The following is an 18530-nucleotide window of genomic DNA, read 5'->3' on the forward strand; positions in this document are numbered from 1 at the left end:
AACCTTTCTAAGAAACTGTTAAATTCACAAGAGGAGAAACAATTTTGTAGATCTTTACCTATGACTGGATTTGCATAGCTTAATACTGTTTTTTTGTGGGGAGGACTCCTGGTCTAAAGCTGTTCCTTGAAAATCCCACCTTGATGAGAAGTAGCCATCCTGTGCAGAAACTCTTGTCAGCTTTACTATTTCTCAGTCACCATCACCCTCAGAAACAACTTGATGGTGTCTCACCTGGTAGTTGCAACAGTTTCCAGCTTGTGGTTTCAAATACAGTCACTTTTATACCTGCTTGTGGTAGTCTTTCCTTCCCCCCCCACAGCTTTATGACCAACATAAATAATTTGTGACCTTTGAGTTCCGGGTGGTGCTGAGCTGCTGTAATGTGTTTCAGGAAATTAGTGTGACGGTCCAACACTTGTAGTTAAACTGTGTTGTGTAGTAGTTTTAGCTTCTGCAACTCTTCCATAGCTAAGTAACATTCACAGGAAAAATATATACAAGAAAGGTAAAAGTTGTTCTACGTGTAGTCTAACTTCTTATTACTATGATAAAGCAACTCCCATGAAGTTATGACTGTTTTATTTTAATTAACATTTTGACATTCCTTTTTTATCTACATATTTGGATTAAATACAGTAACTAATAAGGTAATAAAATACAGACTAAAGAAGATGCTTCCATATTTGAATACACTAGCCAAAAAGAAATGCTATCTCTTTTGCATCTTATCCAGACTTAACATCTGGGAAATATCTAAAGTAAAAATTGATGCTGTGGAGCTGAGCTTTCTACTTGCAGAACTCTTGTCTGTAAGGTTGAGAAATAGAAGGTATACTTTGAGACTCAAAAATAAAAGCATAACATAGATCGTGAAAAATGCGTTACACTGTAGGAATCGCTTCCTGGATAATAAATGTATCAAGCAATGGAGAAACTCCACTTGCGCAGAAATATTAAAGTATTTTAAGGGCAATGCATCTGCAGATACTGAAGCTTTGGTATCAAGAAAGGTTTGATGGTTACTTATAAGAACAATGAGAAGGCAGGAGAATGAGTACCTTGTCAAAGGTAGAATAAAAACTTAAGCTTTCAGACTGAACAAAGTATTCAACAGGAGACTTAGTCTTTCTTGTGTTGATGAGCACAGAATTTTATTAAGCAAAGTCGGAGATACATGGCAGTCATAAATGGTTTCTAGGATTTTATTTCTAAACAAGCTGTAAATTAAGTAAATCTTTCTTATATGGGACCCCTGCAATTTTTCAGAGTTGTTCAGCCGCATCAGCAGCAGATGTTTGAAGAAGAAGAATTACCAGCAAGTGAAAACGAGGAGCAGCCTGGTCCATCTAAGCGGAAACGCCAGCCAAGTATGTCTGAGACAATGCCCCTGTACACCCTATGTAAAGAGGATCTAGAGAGTATGGATAAAGAGGTGAGCGTAACTTATTCTGACAGGTTTCTAACATAATGATTGTTAGTTATTCATAACAGTTTTAACTTCTGTTAAATTATACATGTACATGAGCTGACCTTGTATGCCACTATAGTAACTTTAAATGAAAGCCACAGCAGACAAAAGTACAGCTCAGGCTAAAATGCAGTTATGTTCTGCAAAGCAGAACAGAATACTCTGGTGTGTAAGTAGGCCTTTAAAGTAGAACTTCATTTAAGTATAGCTTTTTCACACAAAACATGGTATCATATTCGCTCTGTGGATAGCTTTGCCTTGTGTCACTTTAGAGTGGTGTTCGTTTGGCTTTTTAAAGTAGATCTCAAAATAATCTGGACAAAAATCAGTGGTGGGGTGTGAGAAGAGAGGTCTGCAGATATAAAAGGCACAGGTTGTGGAGAAGATCAGGGAGACAAATGGGAGCACGAGGCCTCATTAGCTGTAGACATGTAATTGCAGTGCTGTTGAGTTGTAGCTATTACGGTTTTGCAGGTGAAGGGGGATTTCTGTTAGTGAACTGTACATCTTTCATACAAAAGCATGTTATTTGAAATTCATTATGAACCTCTAGCAGCTTCTTATTTTTCACTTATTGTTCTGTGTTCTTTTTTTCAAATGAGCCACCATCTTAAATAACATTAAATGATACATAGAGGGAAAAAAATACTTATCATTGTGCACTATGTTTTCATGAATCTGTAACCCTGTGTATGACTTTACTGTAAAATCTAGTGGCCCTGGAGCTTGAATTCATCTTTGAGCTTAGATGGTTCACTGGGGTGGGAACAGGAGCATATATCTTTCCGTGTTCTCGTCAGTAAGTTTGTTCCAAGGTTCTAGCCATAACAGGCCTTGAGTTATCTTCAGAAAGTATAATAAAATTGTGAGAAGGAAACTGCATATTTCACCAAAGAAAGAGTTTATGTATACTGCACAGTGTAATTTTGATATGGACTTTTGGAAGAACTTTGAGCTAGTATTCTAGGGAAAAGTCCAGTAACTTTCAACTGCTATGATGATCTACTTTGAATTTCAGGTGAGTTCATGCTTTAACTTAACTGGTAACTCTTGGAGCTGACAACTTTTGATTTCTTTTGGGTTTTGTTCTGAAGTATGTTTCCCATTTTATCTCAAACTTTTACCAGAAATAGTATTTCTTCTTGTCGTTATACCAGTCCCTGAATCCATCTGTGCCTTCCATCTAGTTAAAGGAAATTTTAGTGGTAGTTAAAGGAAATTTTTATTACGGGTTGCCTTCATGTTTTTATGTACTAACATTTTTTCTAATTGTGTGGATTTTGGAAAATATTAACGAATTGCTGATGCAATGTGTGCATTGAGCCAAAAGGAAGTCTGCATGTTTTCCAGACTCACTGCATATAAAGTATTTATTGTTCTGTTTTTAAAGATACTATTTAGGAACCTTGTAAAAAATCTGAATCTTTTGGCACTGCTTGTTTTGTGATTGATTGCTCTCTGTACTGCTACAGTTAAGACTAAAAAAAATTAAGTTTTTTCTACTTATCCTACAAATATAAACATCTTAAATTACTATGGTTTGTTTTTAAATTAGGCTTTTACTTAAGCTGCATATTTGTGTTTGGAAACTAGACTATATGAACTTCAGAACAAATGAAGCCCAAATTCCAGTGCATTGTTTTCACAGTTGACTTAGCTTTGGTTCCAGGAGTATGATTTGAGGTTATAGGTACTGCCAGAAGTTTTCACTTCCACTGCTCTCTGTCCCTTGGGCAGCTGAACCAGTGGGGGGGGTATGTTTTAAGTTTGGTGCAGAAGTGGGGTGGGATTTTTCTGGTCTTTTAGCTTCCCAACATTTTTAGATCAAGGATCCAGTGTTAGCACTGAGACATAGAGGAAGGCTGCACACAGGACATAATATCAGTTCACCGTGACTGATTTACTTTCCACAGAAAAGTGTTTACCCCAGCTCATTCTTTTTCAAAACATGTTAAAGGGTAAGAACCTTTCTGGAATCATGTCACTAAGAGACGTGAAATTTCTACTTTCTGCAACAAAAATGCTTTTGCTTCATTTGTATCTAGTGCTTATGGCAGCCACAAGATCTGCAGCTGACTGCAGACTGCCTTGGCACAGCAGAAGTGATGTCTTGCTCCACAGCTACATGTGCCAGTGCTGAGCCTGTTTGGGTTAGGAGTATGCAGTCCGAGAGGAGTGAAGCCAGTGTGCCTTTAGTGCAGTGTAAGCCAACCTGAGTCTCAACTGCTGTGTCCTTGCCCCTACACTGTTGGTAGTCATGGGACCATACAGCAGGCAAGCTCAGGGAGCTGTTTGGGGCAGAAAAGATCACTTTCCAGGTTAATCTTCATGATTTCCAGCTTCCAGAAATAACACATCATTGCAGCTGCACGAGTACTAGTGCTAGGAGCAGGCAGAAGGTGGAAAGAGCTGGGAATGAGCAGTGAAGGCAGAACTGCATTTAAAGCTTTAAAACTGCATCCTCAGTATTTCTACTGAATTCCCTTGCAAATTCAGATAAGATCAAAAGGAGTCTTTTAGCTTTAGGCACTGGGATTTTTTTCAATGAAATTAAGTAGGGAATGCAAGCATTCATATATACTGTTTCTATGGACATAATTAGCAATAAGTAATTCCTTTGCACTTAATCATCTAAAGGAAATCTTGCTTTTTCTTTGCAAAAATCTATGAAAGGTCACACAGCCTCAAATAATAGAGAATTTCCATGTAGTTTATATGTGGGAGAGTTTTGTTAGAAGAATCAAAATGAAAGCTTTTAAAGAGAATTTAATTATGATATATTCCCAAATTAAATCCCTTTTCGTCCTTAACCTATTTAAATATTTGTCACTTTTTCTAGTAAAAAAGCACTAGCTGTTCCATGATTCCATGAGGAAGAACTACCATGGATAGGCATCTCTACTAAAACTTGATCTTATGTGGATTTGTACCTTCTTTTATTATTTTAGCTGTAGCTGTGCTATGGGATACCAAGTAAATCAAAGGAAATGAGTAGCATCTCAGCTATTGTGTTGCAGTTAAAGGTCATTTAGCCTTTTGTATCTTTTTCAGTGCCAGAGATCTGGGAGACCAGATCCAGTGGTGGCTTTTCTTCCATCTGACACAAAGGACTGTTTGAACTTTAGGGAAGTGCAAACACAAGAGTATTCAATGTAATAGAATTCAGTTCAAAGGCAATTGCGAAATCAGGGTAAGCACACAAGGAATGTATCCCTACTTGGGAAATACACAGCCTGCTAATGCTGCTTCCTCACAGTCAGGAGAATGTTTTACTCCTTTCTTTTCTGTGCTAGCTAGACGCAGGTACTTTGCAACTGATTGATGCTGTTTGTCTCTGTTACAGAAGGGTAAAGGGAAGCAGAATTTCATTCTACCAGTTAAATTAGCGTGCTTGTAGTGATTTTTTTAAAGGTCTGGATAATTTTTTTTATTTCTAAATAACTGGTTATCCTCTACATAACCTGCAAAAGATGACTTTGTAATAAAAATGCTGTTTATATTTCACCACCTAAAAATCTTTAAAGAAATGATTTCCAAACAATTAAATGCAGTCAATATCTAACTAGAAATCTCTCTTGTCCATAATAGCTGTACCAGGATGATTTTTGTTTTCTCAAAACCAATACTATCACTTACAGGGAAGTGATAGTACTTTTCCTTTCAGTGACTGTTGGAAAGTAACTTGCAGAAGCCTGTCTCTAGGGGGAAAGGACAAGGCTGTCTGCAGCTCTTCTTGTCCCCCATTACACCAGGAATCCACTCGCTCACCTGCTCACCACAGAGATACAGAACCCTTGATATAATTGTGTGACATCATCATCCTTCCCCTGGGCTAGATGGAAGTTGCTGACTTACCAGTCACTACAATGTTGCTGTGGATCTGTTGTAGTTTACTGACAAAAACCAGAAGGTAGAACCCAGGCTTCAGATGACACTATTGATTTCCAGAAGTAAGATTGATTAGCTAAAGCAAGTTGCGCAAGGGAAGGGAATGACAGACAAATTATGTGAAGATGTACATGTGTCTTTCCATTCGTAATCAGTTGTCTCAGTACAGGGTGCCATGCAGTTCTCATTCCCAGAGGTTACTCATGGATCATTTTCTGAGGATGTTTCTTCAGAATTCATTGAGAACCGCTCCTGAGAACTTCCAGCATATTGATTCCTTTCTGCACTGACAAAATTACTTATATGTTTAAAGAAGGCCAACAAGGTCATTATTTAACAAACTCTGTTACAATCTTGCTGATTTAGAAATTGTTTTTATTTTGCTTAAGCTATTGCTAATTCCATTTTATTAAGGATGGTTTTCTCCTAAATCTGTATTCCTAAATTATATTTGGAGAGAACCTTTATGTGACTGGGCTAGTATTATGTGCAGTTACCTAGTGAGGTTGATCTAATCCTAATGCTGTCGTTTGCTATGTGTTATTAATAAGCTGTGTTTGATTTGACATACTAATTGATTTCTGATGGACCTTGACTTCACTTTTCTGTAAAATGCGTTCTTTCTCTGTGGATATCTGTTGCAGACCCAAAAGGTGATTTTTTTAGCCTCATGCACTGTGCTAGCTTCTTTTAAAAATTGAGTCAGCTTTATATAATCTTAAAGACTTTTCCTTTTTTACTCAGTGTCTCTTTCATAATTACGTTGGCATTCTTGTGTATGATAAATCAATTGGCCATGAAATAAGTAAACAAGGTCAAGAGTTTTCATTCCTCTCTTTCTTTTGGCTACAAATGATTCTCTGGCTGTCAGTACAGCTCCCATATGTTATTTTTCGAGTGCTTTCTAATTCACCAGTCCATATAAATAATAGAAATGCATAGAAAGATTCCAAGATGCTCCCTTATGAAATGTCTGTGATGAAGGAAAAAGAAATTACCCTGAACTGAGCTCAAGATTCTATCCTCAGTTGCTCATATCTAGGCTGTTGCTGCATCCACTGTAGAGTGGAAGTAACAGTCGAAGTCAGACAGCCATAGGTACTCATATCTGTCAGTGCTTTCAGGACCAGTTTTTAGATACCCCAGTATGGGCTTCACTGATGAGAAGGAAGTTCAAAAGGAACTTCCAGTAAGGCAATAAGATTGAGTTCAGTAAGGCAGAAAGATTTTTATTTATAATTTGTGGTACCTTCTCATGCAAGATGGCCCAGGATTACTAATGTCCTGGAACAACTGTGCACACATAGTTTACTAGTTGAATGATCCTTATGTTTTTGTGTTGTTAACTGTGTTTTTGTCAGGGTATTTGAGAGTAGCATCTGTATCTTGTCAAGTGTCATCATCTCTGCCATCTAAGGTAAAATATTTTGCTGGTTTAAATTCCTCTCAGTTTGGGACTTGGGAGAGGAAAAGAGAGGGAGTGAATCTGATACCAGTCAGACCTCCAGCTTTCCCATCTCTCACATCAGTTAGTGGAGCTGCAAAGATTCTTACCATCTGGTTGGGATATGTACTCAACAGCTGCAAAGTGACCACATTGCAAAGGTATGTTCTGTGCACCAGTGCATTTAAGTATAGGGATTTTTCTTGAGTGGGAATTGCCTAATGAACTACTTTTGCTTCAACATGGTTCTCTTGATTTGGGACATATTTTGCACATTCTGACTAAGTTGGAATTTATGTGCCATATATAAAGACTGAAATTGCAACATTGTGCTCTTGCATAAGGCCATTTTGTCACTGCGTTTTGCTTTTATCTAAGCAGATTGATCCCTTAATTTCTGGGTTTTATTTCAAGTTAGTGACTGTACCATGCAGTGAATTAAGAAGCAGGGGTTTTCTCCTTCAATTTGGTGAAAATTGTTCTCAGTAAGTTGTTAGCCTCTTGGTTAGTTAAAAAGTACTAATTTAATGTGGAGGATGCGGTCTCTAGAGCCAAATAATAGCAGCCTGGGGCTCACTTGGATACTGCATTACATATTAACAGTTCTTTGAATTTCTACAACTACATTTCTTGTACAAAATTTCACGTGTGACACCTTAGCATGTACTATGTCACAAATTGTGCAGATGCTGGACTTGGTTAGCAATCTCTTTTTACAGATTATAGCCTTTTTTTGAAGCTAAAAGGATGAGGCTTTGTGCACACTTGCTGTTATTAGTGGTTGCCATCCAGGTACCTTGGTCCTCAGAAGTGATGAAGTCTTGCTTTGCAGTTATTACACAGCTTCCACTCAAACTACACTTTAGAAAATTTTTTTGAGCTAACTGTGGGTGAAAAAACACATGGGGAACTAACAAAGGTAAACATGCTGCTCTTCATCAAGACAGTAAGAGACTGGATGAAAACAATTTGTCAAAATATCTTCTGGCAAAAGCAGACCTGGGACCTCTCAGATGGGCTGGCCTTGGTCTACTGTGAGCCTTGATGCTTCCTGGTGCTGTCTGTTTCCTTACCTACTGCCCTTTTGTCACCTTCCTTCACATGCTGACTCTCTTGTCCCCTCTCGTCCCTGTGCTCTGGACGGCTTTTCGTTTTCCGTTTGGAGTGCTTATTCTGGAATGGCTTAACCCAGCAGGACTAAATGTGTCGCTTGCTTTCACTGAGAGATGAGTTTTCTGGAGACAAATGGAGAGGCTACAGTGCCAGGAATCGGCGTGCTGGTTTGTCTTTGTGAAGTACTTGCTATGGTGTGGTGGCTGGCTGGCTGATGCACCAAGAAGTGTAACACTGTTTTGTAAGGAGCATAGCTTACAGCTGTTGTATAACAAGAATAGTATTTTTACTGCTTTCCCCTGTTTAAGATTTTGACATTGACCCTTCTCTAATATGGTTAAATAACACAAGTAATTAAACATTAATGTATTAAAATGTTAAAGCAATTATTTTGCCCATATCTCATCTGATTAGCAGGGAAATAAGTAGAGTTTTCCAATACTATTTGTAATAGTTTGGCAGTGAAAATCAGCAGCATAGAATTAGATACCAGTACAGTGACCTAGCGAGAGGAAAGATGAGCACTTAAGAGAAGCTGGATATCTGTTGTTTGCTTCTGCCTTTCTTTGTTTTACTTTGAGGAATTCATTTTCTACTTAAAAATGGAAACAATTCTAAAAAGCAGCAAACCATTTCTATTTGGTTTTCAGTTACAGAAGATATAAACATATTTTTTTGGAAAGCAGTGTTGGTCACATTTAAGTTAAATCATCCTGACCATAAATATTGACCCTGTGATTGCTATTTAGCTAATAGAAAGACTTGCAGTGTAGGTAGGGCTTGTGAGTTTCTAATGGATTATCAAAATGTGAAACATATATTTTCCTGGGTTTTTTAATCTGATGTTTCTCTGCAGACCATTAGTTAATGCACTAATTGCATAGAGCTGATTATCTGCTAGTTTGTGATTTATTTTTTTTTTTAAGAGGACATCATGGTTCAAGCTTGCCTTAGCAGCTTTTTTAAGTGTTTGGAAAAAGGCTTTTTTATGTAATACCATATTTTACAAGGAGACGACTGATTACCAAAATAGGAAAAGGATTTTTATCTAAGTTGATATTATCTCAAGTAGGCAATCAACTTTGGATCTCTTCTATTTTTCTACACAGGTTGCTTAGAAAATACTATTTAAGCACATAAAAATGGTGTGCTTGGATGTCTTATTTTCATTTTAGATTTAGTTTTTTTAATTTGTATGCCATGAGGAAATATGGGACACATTGTAGCCTTTTGGCATTCGCTTGGCACACTATAAATATCTACATTTTGTAGATAGAAGTGGAAATTACTTAGATATATAAGGATTACTTTGATAGCAGTCATGACAAGTTGTTAATTAAAATGTGTTATTATACTCTGCTATTCTTCCAAAGGTGATCACAAAGTTGTTCCATTATAACTTGGGTTTTTAGAAAAGTAGCTTCTTTTTCCGTGTTACTATCATTCTGCGAAGCATAGAGTAAAAATTATTATACAAATAAGATCAAGTCTTAAGCTTTGTGTATGTTTCTGCAGATATGGACAATGTTTCTGGCTTTTAAACTTTACCTGGTTTTATAGCAAATGTGCTATTCTAATGTTGTTCCATATGGAATGGAACATAGTTCTATAAAACTTCCACCTCTAGAATGTAGGTGTAAGGTGTTAAAAAACTGAAGGTTGGTTATCCTGTTGGGAAGAAGGCTTTTCCATACATTTTGTGAAGGTTTTTCAACCAACTTTAGTAGTACATTGTGTATCTTCAGCCTTTTCTGCCTAGCCTTAGTAAAGAGAAATTGAAAGCCTTTTCCAACGGCTTGTTTACTCACTGAAAATGGGGCAAAATCTCTTTAGATAGAGTTCAGTAACCTCATTTAACATATACGTCTACCTCCATACGCTAAATGAAATGCGGCTAGGCTGTCAACGCTAATTGGCCACGGTTAAAAATGAGTTGCTTGAGCCATGTTAAACAATTTGCAAGCTGATCCCTAACATAATTCTGAGCAGCAGCATACAGGGCCCAATTGAGCCTCATCACAAGTCTAACGTGTTTTTACATTTAAATTTGAGCTGTATTCTCTGTGAGTGATATTTAAAGGTGTCTATTCAAGTCCTGGTCTAAGTCTGAACTGTTTCCTTTTAATTTTTTTTGTTTTGGTTTTATCAAGATGCTCTTATATTTCAACATAAAAAGAAATATGAATATGCAGTATATCATAATGTATTTTAAGTGCTGTCTATCGGCAGATATCGGCATAAAGCTAGTCTACTAGAAGACTTAATTTGTGTTTGGAATTCTGGGGGTATAAAAATGCAAGTCCGTTTTGGTGACAAAAAGGCCGGGTTATTTCTAAATGTAGCATTGAATGGCAGTTTGTACCATTACTCTGTACCATTACAATCAACTGTTCCTGATCAGTTATCTTAAGGTGACTTATTTTTTAATTCAATTTATGCATAATTGTAATCCGTCATTTCCAAGACATCTTCAAGGGAAAACATCTTTGCTTTGGTAGTCTTCATTCTTGTCAGGCACCAGCTTCAGAACACACCGAATACAGTCACTCAGCTCTACCCTGGTGTGAAAGTCTGTCAGCTCCCAGTGTTCTAGCTCCTGTGTCAGCACCACTAAGAAGATTTCCATTCCATGTGCAACTTTTAACAGAGGTTACAAAAAGCTGCAGAACCACAGCCTCCTACTGACATACTAAGTTCCCTGCTGCAATGAGTCACAAAATGAATAATTACACAAATGGCCATGCTGTTATAACTTTTTCATGTCTACAGTAGTGGTGTTCATTTCAGATTTTGAGAGAACATCACTGTTACTCTGTATTGTAGTTTTTGTATATAAGCTTGCACTTTCTCTTTGCCCAGTCACAGTCAGCTGTGGACAATATTCTCTGTTGCTCCTCCTAGCAAATATGATGATACTGCTTTCTCTGAGATGAACACAGGCAGCTGCCTATCCCAGATATTTCAATGCTCCAACATCAAACTTACTTCATCACAGAGGTATTGAGGACTGCATATAGCTGTCATACCATGACACAGAGATCATTTCAGAACCTGCATAGTATTCATCACCTTAATATTGAGCTTGTTGTAGAAACTGACCACTCTTCAGCTGCTAGGCTTATTTTTCACAGTGTTTTGGATTGTTTTTCTTTTTTTTCCCCCCTTAACTGCTTCCATGCCTAATTCTGGCTATTGAGTAGGCTAGTTATGCAGGACACTTCCACATACATGGTGCTCATATTTCTATACTACTTCACTTAAAGGCTGCGTGCTTGCCTGTGCAGAGTCTGTTTGCAGTCCCATTGTCCAGTTAGATAGATACCCTTTCAGAACTGCCATGTCTTCACTGTCATCCCTAAATTTCTCATAAAACCAGTTCAGAAATAGTTTTCTCCATTGCTCATTATTTGAGGTGGCTTTGTTAGCTTGAACACTTTGATAAGTGTCTCTTGGCTCTTGTGATAATGAAACCAAACTAATCGGGCTTTCTGAAGAGGGGAAGTTCATGACAACTGAATAATGCTTCAGGAAGCCAGCTGATGTCTGGCAATGCTAAGTTAAAATTAGCAAGTCATGGCAGATTCAAGCTGGCTCACCCCTCTTAGAGTGGATTTCTTCATGGTATGAGTGAATAAATCTATACTGCACACAGCATATCTGTTTATATAGCAGTGGTTTTGAGCTAGCAAGCCCTGCTGTATCCCAATTGCTCTACATGGTGGTAGTTTTTCCTCTGCAGCTGTGATACCTGCAGAAAGCTTACACTTGAAGGTAAACGAAAGTGGTTTTTGCCAGTCTTTTGTACTCACCATAGTGTTTTCAATTTCCCTTAGTCTGTGACTTCTGAACAGCTTCATATCATGCTGAACAAGAAGTTCAGGAGTTCAACCTCTGAAATGGAAAAAAAATCTTATTTTTCTCTGAAATATGTATGTAGCAATGAATATTCAGTCTCTCTAAGTGAAAGATATGCTTTCAGTTAACCTGGGATGGTGAAACCTAGCGCTGTACTAAGAGGCTTATTAAAACATCTGATGACAAGGATTCATTGAGAGAAAGCTTTGAAACAGTTGAGGTGCTAAAAAATGGAGGGGGTTGTGTGTATATTGTGTGTATCAGAAATTTTCTGTGCTTGTATATATATTCTTTTTAGGGTGAGGATTACTTGGGTTCTTATATCTATTCAAGTAAAGTCCACAGTTGTGACTTATTCTACGAAGGCAATGTTTTCTGATCATGACACTGTACAGTAAGACACTGCATTTTTAGTTGCAGCATTTCAGAAGTTTACTGTTTGTCTCTGAGCTGAAGCACATTAGAGCTTCAAATGTAGTCTAAATCTGTAATTCAGGTTGAAATTATTGAAAATTAGTTCAAATCAAGCTCCTTCCTGCGCTTGGATTTCTCATTTTAATGGAATAATCAAATGGGTTAAGCCCTAAATGCTTCTCAGAAGTTTTCAAGGATAATGTGCTAAGTGTACTTGCAGGTTGACTGCAGTATTAACTAATACCTTTGGGGATGACTTGAAAGAGAATATGTAGATTAGTGTCCTAGTGCTTTTTTCATAAAAGCTGACTGTTTCTGTTTAGAAATGCAGGCTGCAAAAACCTGTATCACTTCTCATATTTTAAAAAAAAAAAAATTATTTTGAAACTCTTTCCACCAGTTCAGCAGGTATTTCCAGATAAAATAGTGAGTATGTGTTCAGAGCTGTCCCATCCTATATTAAAAGCCATTTGGACAGACAACAAGCTGCAGTGATGAAGGAAACCTGTCCACACCTCTTCAAAGCTGCCTCTGTGTGTCAGAAAGAAACTAAATCAAGCTGGGCCAGAGTGGGAGTGAGCTTTAGCAGTAAATGACACTTTATTCTAATTTGTTACCTGGGAATCCCATTGCTTACTAGGTTTGGGCCATCAATCTGCTATCCTCTATAAAATGCTTATGTAGGTGAATGCTACAATAGATGTGTTGAGCATCCATAAATTTTTTTCTTTTGTGTTTTATAAGTGGAACTTCATGACAGTAGATGCTTTTAAGAGGGCATTTGTAAATATTTTAATCAAAAAATTATTCTAAAATGAGGTTTATGTCCAAAGAAAGCTTGCCCTGAGGTAATGATTAAGAAGCAATACAAGTAGACTAAGTATTCCTATGCTAAGTGATTTTTACACAAATTTATGTTTTATAACATAAATAATATAAAACCAAATTAGGAGCTCAGAAATTTTTTAATTCCATGATACTAACATACTGATAGCATGCTGCCCTTAACAGTTCATTAGCATCTTCCTACAGATGTCTCCCCTTGGCAGTGAGATGTCAGAAAAGATCACTCAGAGCCTGGGCTCTGTGCCCTCTCAAATTGCCATGTGTCATTTTTAATAGTATGTTAAGATTTGTAACCTAATATGTCAGTGGTATTTTGTGGCAGTATTTAAGCAACTTGTGCAGGTGTTCTTTCATTAGCAAATTAGATTAATTGATGTTGAAAAAAATCTAGATTGTGCATGTCTCTTGCTAAATCTCTAGGAATAAGAAGAAAGTTATGACAACTTCTGGCAAAACTGTGCCTCAGTTAATAGCCAGACTTAGTCTTGCAAAATTCTAAGACAAAGCTGTTCCTTGCTGCATTTCAGCAAAATATATTTTATTTAAAGTATAAAAAATAGCTTTGAGAACAAAAAGTGTGATACTGCCTTGTTTTAGAACAAGGTTGAGCAGTACTACTGTAGACTGTTACGAATTTTTAACCTGTCGCTATAAAGATTTACAAGGTGAGAGCTGTGCTGACACATGCATGCAGCAACCTGAAATCCCTGAATTGTAAACCTATGTTAAACAAAAAGGGAATAGTTATGGATACTGCTAGTCTTTACCAGTCTTTGTTGGCTAGGAAAAATTATTGATATTAGTCTTTGTTCATTTTGCACACCTGAAGTGTAATTTCTCTGCATCGAAGTTCATCAAAGGTGTATAAGAATTTTTTCCTTTCTCCTTTTCCTTCCCTCAGAGTTTCTGTACCTTAGTATTCTATTTATATAGCATCAACAGATTCTTTGGGTATTTGGGTCTCTGGATATTTAGATAGTGCTTATCTCTACAAAAAGTGTGTAACAGAATTTGAGTGCAACAGGCTGTTATCTGGGGATTCGTTCACTACCTTCTTTAAGGTGAAGGTTTACCTGAGGTGAAATCAGGATACTTAGTAATGTGTAGCACTTGAACTTGAGCATGCAGCTTGAGTTTCCCTTCCGTTTCAGGTTTTTTTGGTTTTGTTTTCTGAGATTTGCAGGTATTTTTAACAGAACTTTTCCAAGCAATTGTTCAGTTGCTTGTTGCAGTCTTCCACTACTCGGGTTGTGGCTACACATTTAATAGAGGTGCTTATCCAAAGTCTATTTCCAGCAGTTTATTCCTGCTGTCATGTACTTTTATGACATGTGTGTTAGTGTAGACATAAACTGAAGTGGAACAGGAAAGTGGTTCAGCTAAGTAATAACCCAGCTTAAAAAAGTAACTACTTTCAACTGATGTTGCATCAGTCTAGCAGCAGGATGTTTAAAGTATCAATCATTCTGCCTTCTTGCTTTTGTTCATCTGGCAAGACCAGGAAACCATGTAGTTAAATTTAAACCTACTTATTTGTTGAAGATATACTAGCTCATGTTTCTCTTTGATGATGGATAGTGTTACACAGGGGAGGGAAGAAGGCTTTGGATAAATCTAAGTAAATTCATTTTCCCTTTTGTTGCTCAGTTTTTGTCATGTAATTTCAATGTTCCTATCCTGGCTCTCTGAGAAAAAGCAAATTAGAAGCTTTGAATTTGTGAAAATAAGGCTAAATTCCAGCATGCAACTTTCTCCCTATTTTTTTTAATTCATAGTCTTGATATCTTTATTGCCATTATCATTAAAGTACCAGCTCTTCAGAGATCAGAAATGAATATTTAAAGTTTAGTGGTTGATTGCCTATCCTAATAGAAAAAGCCATGCACAAAACTTGTACTTAGAGCCCCACCAAGGTCCAAACTAGTGTGTTTTCTTAAAAACAATGCACCCTTTCAATCTCATGGCATCTCATTTAATGATGGTGACAAGAGTTCAGCATCTGTCAACAACAGCGTGAGAGTTTAAAAGGATGAAGGCGAACCATTCCTGAAGATGGGACAGGAGGCAGCAGACACAAATTGCAACATGGTTTACTTTGACTGTGTATAATGAAAAAATCTTTTCATCTCAAGGGTAATCAAACTTTGGAACAGGTTTCCCAGAGTGGTCTTAGATCTTCATATTTGAAGATAGTCAAACCACTCCTGGACAAAGCTTTGAGTAACCTTATGGAACTGGTCTGGCTTCAGGCAGGGAGGTGGATCAGGTGACCTTCAGAAGTCCCTTCCAGCTTAAATTATTCTGTGATTCTAGGTGTTTACAGACTAATTGAGTTATCCCATCAGGTTTTTTTAAAAAGGATGGGATAATTAAAATAGAAAAAGCAAAATTAATATTCTGCATAGTGAAAATGCTGAGCACTCAAATGGTTTCCATTTCCTTTAAGCTTGCAAGTATTGAGCATGTTTACTAGACAATCCTGTGATTTTTCAGCAAGGAAATGGATACTGAAGAATGTGTAGTTCGTGATTGAGTATATAAATGTATAGCTTTTTTTTTGACCAGCTTTTATTTCAGCAGAATGCATTTTAATTTAAATGTAGTCATCCAGGACATAAAAGACAATCTCTAAATAAATTATATGTGAAATAAATCTCATAGAAGCTTTTTTCCTAAGATTTGGTAATATTCCTTAAACTGTTTACAGCAGTTGTTTTCCAAGATATCAAAGTAGGTATAACAACACTGCCAGACTTGATATCCAACCTAAAGCATGCGTTTATCAAAATCAGGATAGTACAGAGATAGTTTTCAATGTATGCATATTTAAATAGAGGAAAAATAGGGAGGTTTTTTAATTATGAACAAGACTAGTTTTTTGTTACACTTCTGGTTTTACTGATTTATCACCTGCCCAGATGAGCCAGTGGTAATAGAGAACAGTGAAAAATGCATTTGAAGTGTTTGAGACAAAGGGGCATTGAAGAACATGCATAAATGCATATTATGTTACTGTAAAAGTCAGAAATTTGAAAGGAGGAAAAATGCTCTAATGCCAAGGAAAAATAATAGATGAAACAGAATGTGAAAGGCAAGTTCTTCTGAGGTTACTCAGAAGAAATGGGACTAAGTTACATCACACATTCTCCCTTAAATTGTATGTACTGAGGGACAACTTAACCTAATTCAGGCAGTTTGTCCTTCCAGTGGCATCTTTGTATAAGAAAATGTTTTGTTACAAAGTAACTTAAATTCAACCCAAATCTCTTATTGCAGACTAATGCATATTGTAGGAAAGTTTGTTTGCATGCATTATGTCACATCATCACCTCTTAAAAGCATGCTAAAATACTTTCTGGCTTTTTTGAAGACATGGATGGTAGTATCTTGCTCCTCAGCTAGCTGTATCTAAATATTTAGGTAGTAAAAATATACGTAAAAAAGCTTTTCAATTCATTGAGGAAAAAATGAAAAGTTTTCATATACAGAAGAAAAATTAGGCTCAAAGGTAAGTTAAAAATTATTAGACTTCTCCATATTTGGAAAAAAACGTTCATGATCTCAAACTGTGGGGGTTCTTTTCTGTCCAGTAAGGTCATGGTGCAGCCCATAGTTGTTTATAGCTATGAAAGTGACCTGAGAAGCAGTTTGCTGCTGAGGAGGCAGTATTCTGTTCCCCCTTATCAGCAGAGGATTGCTCCCATGCAAAGAACCTCAGGACAAACCTTTTCCAACTACTTGTTTTTTGTCTTACCTAAAGCCAGAACTTTCATAAGTAATGGTCAGTAACAGACTAAAAACACATTCCTTCTTTGAAGGGTGGCTGTAGATCATCCTCTTACGCGCTGACCTTTAACTTATGTAGTTGGAATTTTAGCATGGATATTTTCAGCAGTCTAAGTTGAAGAATCATTGCATTTAACAACCAGAGCTCTTATTTCTGCTAGGCTATCATTATTTTAGAAATGCTGCAACCAGAGAAGCAGAGGGCTCCATACTTGCTACCTCCAGTGGGCTCAGGCTATCTCTCCTTTCCATCCCAGTCATAAGCTCGTGTACAGACAAGGCAGAGTTGAAATGCTGTCCTTGTTTTTCGGTGACTCCTATCAAGTCTGTCCTCCTGGATGGGTGAACAGCTGTATTCTGGCCATAGGTATTGTGGTAATTTTTACTTTATCTTGGATTTCACCATTTAAAAAAATTACAGTGTAGATTTACAGGTCTATTACTATTTAATGATGTTTTGGCAGAGGATTTCTTTTGAAAACAGAACAAAGAAGGTTAGAGTTTTGGATGGCTTTATAATCTGATAAAGCCATAGCTTCCAGGCTGCAGCAATGTCACTGACTCAGGAAGCCTCTGGAGAAATCATGTATTGTCTCCCTTGAAACATTTTCTCGTTAGAGACTTTGAATTAAGAAATTGTTGTGAATCTTACAATTAGTAACTTTTAGTCCATGTGAATTTAATTGATGTTTCACAAATTGGTAGTTAGGAATGGGCTTTTTTTCTAGTTCCAATATCAGTAAGTGTTACTAACTTAATTGAAGATGGCAATTTTCATTATACTAATAATCATAAAATCATAGAATGGTTTGGGTTGGAAGGGACTTAAAGATCATCTAAATCCAACCTCCCTGCTGTGGGCAGAGACACCTTTCACTAGACCAGGATATTCAAAGCCCCATCCAGTCTGGCCTTGAACGCTTCCAGGGATGGTATATCCACAACTTCCCTGGACAACCAGTTTCAGTGTTTCACCACCCTTACAGTAAAGAATATCTTCTTGGTATGTAATCTAAATCTATCCTGCTTCAGCTTAAAGGTATTCCCCCTTGTCCTGTAATAATGTTCATGTTTTAGAAGGACTGCCTGCCTACAGTCCTTAAGTCAGCACTTGAAGCATCCTAATTACCAAGAAAGAACTGCACCTCACATTTCTTTTAGCAGTTTCAAGTTCTGGCCGTAGAACTTCTTAATGTTCTTAAGAATGGTTATGAATTTTCTACTCAAATCTAGGAATTTATTTCTAGGTGGGAAATTCAAAGTTACTCAGAACTTTTCAATGGCGTTCTTTGAAGAATGAGGTCTCAATCATGAGCAAGGATACAGGATTATTATTAGTGTTGCATTTTAGTAATCTCTAAGTGACATTTCATTCTAGTCAAAGTATTAACTGCAGTAGTAAAACTCAAATGTAGTGAATTGTACGGCTGTAGTCACAGTTACTGTACCTTTTCATTTCCAAAAGTTAAGTGGTCAAATGAATACAGGCAATGTGTTTGGTTTTCTTTCCTGCAGTATCTGCCTTTTAGGAGCACGCTCTGTTGCCCAGGGCTGCAATTAAAATATGTGCAGGAGTTGTAGCCAGTGCTGTCAGCAGTGTTGTGAACTCCAGCTATTGGGGCTGTATTGCCACTGCTCATTTCCCAGCAGGGTCTCAGTCCAACCTTCAGGAACTGCAGTGGGAGCTCCTCTAAGTAACTTGCACATGGTGGT

General features: G+C 37.2%; 1 protein-coding gene across 2 annotated transcripts in view; it reads left to right on the forward strand.

Moving 5' to 3' along the window:
* Positions 1–18530, forward strand: part of CTDP1 (CTD phosphatase subunit 1) — a 100426-nt gene that overhangs the window by 45085 nt on the left and 36811 nt on the right. For both annotated transcript variants that reach the window (XM_032694951.1, XM_032694942.1), the window contains exon 11: positions 1270–1435. In XM_032694951.1, coding sequence (XP_032550842.1) covers positions 1270–1435 — 166 coding nt within the window. The remainder of the gene's footprint in view (positions 1–1269; positions 1436–18530) is intronic.

This window comes from Chiroxiphia lanceolata, chromosome 1, assembly GCF_009829145.1.
Source record: "Chiroxiphia lanceolata isolate bChiLan1 chromosome 1, bChiLan1.pri, whole genome shotgun sequence".
Taxonomy (NCBI): domain Eukaryota; kingdom Metazoa; phylum Chordata; class Aves; order Passeriformes; family Pipridae; genus Chiroxiphia; species Chiroxiphia lanceolata.